This window comes from Artemia franciscana, chromosome 1 (genome assembly GCF_032884065.1).
Source record: "Artemia franciscana chromosome 1, ASM3288406v1, whole genome shotgun sequence".
NCBI classification, from domain to species: Eukaryota; Metazoa; Arthropoda; class Branchiopoda; order Anostraca; family Artemiidae; genus Artemia; species Artemia franciscana.
Genome location: NC_088863.1, coordinates 63,572,119 through 63,579,695, shown reverse-complemented (window position 1 = coordinate 63,579,695; position 7,577 = coordinate 63,572,119). Strand labels below are relative to the sequence as shown.

At 35.2% G+C, this 7,577-nt stretch overlaps 1 protein-coding gene across 1 annotated transcript; it reads left to right on the top strand.

Moving 5' to 3' along the window:
- The first annotated feature begins 366 nt into the window (after nucleotides 1-366).
- Nucleotides 367-4,525, top strand: LOC136032709 (exportin-2-like). The gene has a single exon (XM_065713020.1). The coding sequence runs from the start codon at nucleotides 527-529 to the stop codon at nucleotides 2,564-2,566; it is 2,040 nt and encodes a 679-aa protein (XP_065569092.1). The 5' UTR covers nucleotides 367-526; the 3' UTR covers nucleotides 2,567-4,525.
- The last annotated feature ends 3,052 nt before the right edge of the window (nucleotides 4,526-7,577 follow it).

The window sequence follows — 7,577 nt, the reverse complement described above, 5'->3', positions numbered from 1 at the left end:
ACACTGGGACAGGGAAGAATGTTGTATATTCGCCAAACATATATATATATATATATCTATATTCACAGGTGGGACACAGGGACACAACTACAATGTCGCGTAACTAATATGGATTTTATATATAAAACGGATCCATGTTTTTTCGGGAAAATTGGTATTCTGGTATAATCTGGTCTCAAAAATGATGCAGATGGGTCAGAAGTTTGATAAAATTTGTTAAGAGCCTTAATTTTGGTTTTTGCATATTACGTCATATCTTAAAAATTACAATGATGTCATGACATTTGTCGTACTTCTGTAGAAAAATTGAAGATTTTCAACTAGAAAAGCTTACATTAATAGCTTAAAGAGCAAAAAACTGGTAATTGCAAAAATATTTGCATATATTTTGACAAGGGATTACAACAATTCAAAAACCTCAAAAAAAGAAAACAAAAAGTTTGAAGCTTAGTAGAAAGCATTGTTAGAAAGCTGACTTACGGTAATATTCAAAAATTTCGGAATCTCAAATTCATTTGCACTTAAGATGGACATCAATCAAGGGAGTGTGACTGCACTTGCTGAGTATCTCTTGCAAACGCTATCACCAGATCCTGCTAATAGAAAACAAGCTGAAAGATGTATAGCATCCATTGAAAAGGGAAAAAATTATTCACTGATACTCCTGACATTAGTTTCAAGTTCCAACCTTGATATTACAATTAGGACAACTGGAGCAATCACTTTCAAAAACTTTATCAAAAGGAATTGGGCTACTGAAGAAGGAAGAGGAAATAATATACATGAGGAGATGAGAGGGAAAATCAAAGAGCTGATAGTGGATCTTATGCTCAAGTCACCAAAAAAGATTCAACGACAACTCTCCGACGCCATTGCTGAAATAGGCAAATCTGATTTTCCTGAGAAATGGCCTACTTTGATCAAGGACATGACTGACAAGTTTGCAACAGGTGATTTTAACATAATTAACGGTGTTCTGCAAACTGCCAACACTTTATTTGCCCGCTATCGATTTGAAAATCGATCACACAAGCTTTGGATGGAAATCAGATATGTGATGGCCAATTTTGCTCATCCCTTTACAGAACTTTTTTTTGCAACTAAAGACTTGACAGTTGTACACAGAGATAACAAAGAAGCATTGAAAGTTATTTTTGGATCCCTGAAGCTGTTCTGTGAAATTTTTGAAGCGTTGACTTTCCAAGATGTTCCTGAATATTTTGAAGACAATATGGAAAGATGGATGGCGGCGTTATTGCAACTTCTTGCAGAGGATGTTCCTCTGCTTAATACTGATAATGAGGAAGAACCAGGAATTTTGGAAGAAATGAAGACTGTCATTTGCTCAATAGCCCAAATGTTTGCTTCAAAATACAATGACGATCTTCAGCCATATTTGGACGAATTTGTTACATCTGTTTGGAATCTCTTAACTACGACAGGGAAAGCTCTAAAATTTGACCTGTTAATTAGCAATGCTATCAATTTTCTATCCTGTGTCGCCAGTAAAGACTCAAATAGAAGTTTATTTGAAGCGCCAGATGTCCTTGATGGTATATGCAAGTGTGCAATTTTACCAAATATGGAGTTTAGGCTAACCGATGAAGAATTGTTTGAGGATAATCCAGAAGAATATATTAGGCGGGATGTTGAAGGTAGCGATGTGGATACGAGAAGGCGAGCTGCCTGCGATTTAGTCAGGGCCCTGTCCAAGTTCTTTGAAACCAAAATGACACAGGTTTTTGGAACTTACATACAGACCATGCTAGCAAGCTATGCTGCGGACCCTGCAAAGAACTGGCGAAACAAAGATGCTGCCATCTACTTGGTCATTGCATTGGCATCGAAGAGGGCTACGCAGAAATACGGTACGACTCAGACAAACCCCTTGGTCAACTTATCAGATTTCTTTCATCAAAACATAGTCCCTGATTTGATAAGCACAAATGTGAATGAACTTCCCGTTCTTAAAGCAGATGCTATCAAATATGTGATGACTTTTAGAAGCCAACTAGGCCATGGGGAGCTTTTGGCCTCCATCCCCTGTCTCATCAACCTTTTAACTGCTTCTAGTCAAGTTATCCACTCTTATGCAGCCATTGCTCTGGATAAAATACTGAGCATGGAAACAGCAGATGCGAAGAAACCAGTAATCCAAAAGGAGGAGCTTTCACCTTTTGCAGAGTCTCTTTTAAGCAATCTTCTGCTTGCCTTCTCATTACATGGGTCGGGAGAAAATGATCATCTTGTGCGTACCCTGAGTAAAAGTCTCCTGGCGCTCCGCGAACAAGCTGTTCCGTATTTAACACCAGTTGTGACTCAACTGATTGAGAGGTTGAAACTGGCGGTGAAAAGTCCAAGCAAACCTGTTTACAATCATTATATATTTGAATCTCTGAGTGTGGCTATAAGCATTGTCTGCAAAGTGACTCCTGCTGCGGTTGATGCTTTTGAAGATCTCCTTTTTCCTGTATTTCAAGAGGTTCTTACGCAAGATGTTCAAGATTTCGTTCCATATGTATTCCAAGTGTCGGCACTTTTACGGGAACTACATAGTGCTATGTAGGGAGCTGATAGTCCTGGTTTTTCCTGCACATTTTGCAGTAAATAGAAAACACCTCATCACCAATCCTATGGCATTTGTTTATCCTTCTGCCACTCATGTTTTCTTTAATCAACTGGCAGTGACAAAATTATCAAAACTTTAAGAAATAAATGTCAGTATATGTGAATTAAACTGACAATCCACCTTTTTTTTCCAGTAAAGTACAAATTGTGCTCAGTCTTGTTAAGGCATGGGTATTATCAGCCCTACACATGTTAATTTTTGCTTATTTTGAGTTTGACTTGGCTATTTATTGTAACTTGTATTCGTTTTGAGTTTCATTTATTTATTTATAGTGACTGATTTGTGGGAGCAACTATGTATTTAGGAATTATTTATCGAATAAGTTTTTAAAGTTAATTTCTGTTTGTTTTTTATTGACATAATCTTTATCATAGAAAAAATAATACTGTATATACTTCCAGTTTTCTCTAGAAGAATCCATATTATGAGTTGCTGTTTGTATGCTGGAGGAACTTCTCCAACATCTTTTAATCCTATACAAACAGTGTTTTATAATATTATTTTATAGCTTCTGGAGTTGACTTTAAAAATAAAACTTCATTTCATTCCCCAAAGATTCTATCTATGCTCTTTACAAACCTGGATAAATTTTCCTTCTTTTTATCTGTTTAAATTGTAAGAGCAGAAGTAGTAATAGTAGTATCCCCAAAAGTTTCAAGTTAATACCTCCACTTGTTCTCGGTATAATGCTGACGTGTGTTATTGGCTACTATGAACACAATGCCTTTTTATTTATTTTGGATGAACAATTAGTTTTAATGAAAAATGGGGCAATTGCATAATTGTGGGGTTAACATGCTTAATATTCCTAAATACATAGTTGCTGGACCGTCTACTATGCAGAACAAAATGACCGTTGAAAAATTTTGACTGGATATGTTTGGAAAAGGAATGTACTTGAGATTGCGATCCACGGCCATTTTTTTTTGGTAAAGTTTAATTTATGTTCTGGTCTTGAGAAGGTATAGGGGTTGTCAAAGACATAGTTTCTAGACTTTTCAAATACGCTGAAAAATATGGGTCTCTCAAAATTTTGTTTAGATGTATTATAGAAATTGATGAGCGTGAAAGGACTCGTTGCCCTTCAATTACTTTTAACTAACAAAAAGGGCACTAGCCCTTTCAATTTCCAAGCAAATGAGCCTATTTTAAAGTTTCTACGACAACAAACGGCCATCTCAAAAGTTTTATCAGATGCATTTCGGAAAAACACGCGGTGTGGGGGAGGGAGATATCTACCCTCCGATCACTCTGAATCTTAAAAAGAAAACTAGAACTTCTGATTATCAATCCAATGAGCCAATCAAGTTTCGTCTTGTCCATCAGAAGTTAATAAAGAAAAGACATTTCTTAAAAAAAAATTAGGCCTAACCCTTTCGGTCGTATGGTGATCATATAGAGCATAATCTTTGGCATTACCATTTCAGCCACATACTGCTCCTTTATAATTTGTTCAGAGATTAATGGTGGGCATAGGGCCAGATCCAGGATTTTCTTTGGGAAGGGGGGCATAATAGATTGCTTCGATAATCTAAAATCTGGTGAGGGTTAAAGTTCTAACAAATATGTCGAAATTAAAATGGTATAAAAATATTGATAAAAAAAATAGTAAGTTATAAAAGTTACCCCGCCATACAAAATAAATAAAAAGCTGTTCACCATAAAAGAAATATGATATTTAATATTTTCTGCTTAATTTTTTGCCTTTGCACTTCTGGCCGCTATAGCGAGTGAGTTAATCTTTTTATTGTCAAAAATAGAATTGGTCATGAACCATTTTTTGGGATCATGAACTCTTTGTGACAATTTGTATAGGTCAAACCATTTAGCATGTCGCCTAACATTGTATGCTCGTTTAGTAACTATGATTGTAGTGAAGAGTAGGAAATGAGGATGAGGATGCAACTTGTATATTTGTAAAAGAAATATTAAACACTAGCTGTTGGGGTGGCGCTTCGCGCCACCCCAACACCTAGTTGGTGGGGGCGCTTCGCCAAACCCCCCCCCCAATCCCCCGCGCGCGTAAGTTGTTACGCGCCATATTAGTTACGCGCCATTGTAGTTGTGTCCCTGTGTCCCACCTGTGAATATAGATATATATATACATATATTTTTAACTACGTAAAACTTGCAAATATACAACATTCTTGGCTGTCCCATTGCCTGTGTATATAAATAGATTGTCAGGTTTACCGACTCTTGAACATGAAACATATAATTGTCTATGGGAAAAATAATCTGTATTCAGATCTATACCTCATTATTCTAATGATTGCCCTTGAGCTTTGTTGATGGTGATTGCTAATCGAACATTCCTCGTGTCCCGGTCGCTTTCTCTTTGAGTGTCCCGGTCGTCATTTATATTCCCTATGTCCCGGTCGTCATTTGCATCCCGATGTCCCGGTCTGTAATTTCGTCAGTCGACAAACATGACGTCAGTCAACACACAAACATGACGTCACCCGACAGACGACACACACAGACAACTTATTTTTTTATATATAGATAGATTAAATACTTTCTATTTGAGGAATGTAACAATAAAAACAGAACGAAGATATAGAAATGCATAAAAGACATTTAAAACGAGTGTTTTAAGTATAGGCAATAAAGCATTTAGCTAATTACTTTTTCTTTTTAAAAATAGTGTTTTAATAAACAGTGCCAACTTTCATGAAATCTCAAAAATTTAGTAATCAAAATTTTACTTCATAACAACGTAGCGTATCTTACCACTATTAAAAGTTCAATATATTTCAATTAACTTACAGTATTCAGAATTTTATAAGAAAAAGTCTATTTTTTGTATTTCCACTCCCGCCATATTTATCTATTACATGGTCGATGTCTATCTCAATATTTCGTTGGACGTTTATAATGGCTAGCCTAGTCAGTCTAGAGTCCTCTCAGTTTAGAGCTCTTCGTTAGTATTTCCTCTTCTAGTCATCCTAAAATATTCGAATAAAGACTAAAATTGTCAGAAAAGTATGAACTCTAATAAAGATGCATGTAGATGTGCTTCTAACTAAGTATATGACTCGAAATACTCCTTAAAAACAAATAACTATGTGTTTGATATTTTGGTATCTGATAGGTATAGATTCGTGATTTAATTTCTCAGGGTTTCAAGCTGTGATAAGTTTCTTATATTATTTTATTTTTTTTTATTTTATTTTTTTTTTTAATCGTGAAATTTTTCAGATATTCAAGGTTTCAAGTCTCGCAATGCCTGTTGAGCACAAAAATTAAAACGTGAAATTTGACTCAGACTTAGCATTAGGTAAGAGAGTTGTCCTGTAAAATTTGATTGGATGGCACGTATCAAAATAAGTATAAAAATCCTCAGCTGTATGTATAGCAGTTTAGACGATTTTGTGGACAAATATATGCAACCCACTATACAAAAACATAACTATATTTTGTGACTGGTTGGTATTGAAAAGATTAGAAATTCTGAAGTAATATTGTAGTTGCATTCCGTTTCCGTAGTTGACTAAAGTTGTGTGTATTTCCACTTCTTAGCAACATTTTATTAGTAAATGTTTGAAAAAAAAATGATGGCATTCCATTGATTCAAACTGAGAATTCAGAGATTCATCTATACGAGCTAGATAAAAAAAAATTGACACATAATTATTTCCCTTCCTTTATAAACAGTTTTCAAAAATCTATTCTTCTTAAGTGATTACTCCCACCTTTGAAGAGGTATTTCGACTCATTTACTAAGTTTTAAGTAGATACTTCCACGAACCTTTAAAGTTTTTAAGAGTTTGGCCTTTGTTCTTTTTGGGGTGTTTAGTTTATTGCCAGTGGGTGGCTCACTGGGAACGTCTACTTCGATGCAATTAAAAATGACATGACATTTAAGGTATGACAAAGAGGGATGTAAAGAAAATTTCGATTTCTTAAAGTCTAAGACGATTTTTTTTTATTATTATCATTATTATTATTATTATTATTATATGTATGTTGCATGAAGGGCTCATTTACACGGACATAATAATATCTAGTGGTCTTTCTAGGCAATGGAAGAGATCAGACCTCAGCAATGCGCCTTTGTCTGCCCTTTTGGGCTGTAAAACATTGACTTCGGCTGCAATAGGCCAAAGGCCCAAAAATTGTACATTTTGTTGATCCCAATATCAATTTTTGTTTTTATTTTCTAAGGCCCTAGATTGATGACGTACATCCCCATCTTAAAAATCGTATTTACCGGGGTAGTGTAGTATTTTCCAGGGTAGTGGTTCTTCGGATAGTGTAACTGTTTTCCTTTTCTCTTTTACAGAGAGGTCGCAAGTAATCAGAATGAGCTTGTTTTGAATGGAAGTTCTAGTAATTTTTCTAAGTCGAGAATAAAACCGTGCCACAAAAAAATTGGAGGTAATTCATGAAAGTATTGTTCAACTGGCTCTATTATTTTCTTGGAGATATAGAAGTGGGTTTTCTGAAAACCCATTGTTGAAGAAGAGGGCAGATACTGTACATGTCGATAACGAAAGATATATCTTTTTTCTTTTTTTTGTATACTTCACGAGCGTTGTTTCTGTTTGACAAATTTGATTCCCTATATACCTATATGCCTGATAAAGGGCAGCTTCTTTTCTCTTGAGACCAAAATTATGCCGTCTTTGGGTAAATCAATAATCCATGAAATTGACGAAAAATTACAGTAAAATCAGGAACTCGAACATAAGACAGTTTTGTGAAAATTTTCCTGCTGCTATGCTCTAAGTTACTGCGGACTTGTATGTAACTTAAGAGGGATTTGTCATAAACAATTGAATTTCTTTCTGCACCTTTTCAAAGATAAGGGTGATAATAAACCCTACAGCACTCTTGTCTATATGACAAAGTTACACATATTATGGGATAGTGTCAGAAAGATAGAATGTGAAACCTAGTGCCTATTTTAACAAAAACTGACGTTGACCCATTTCTAAGTTTGACA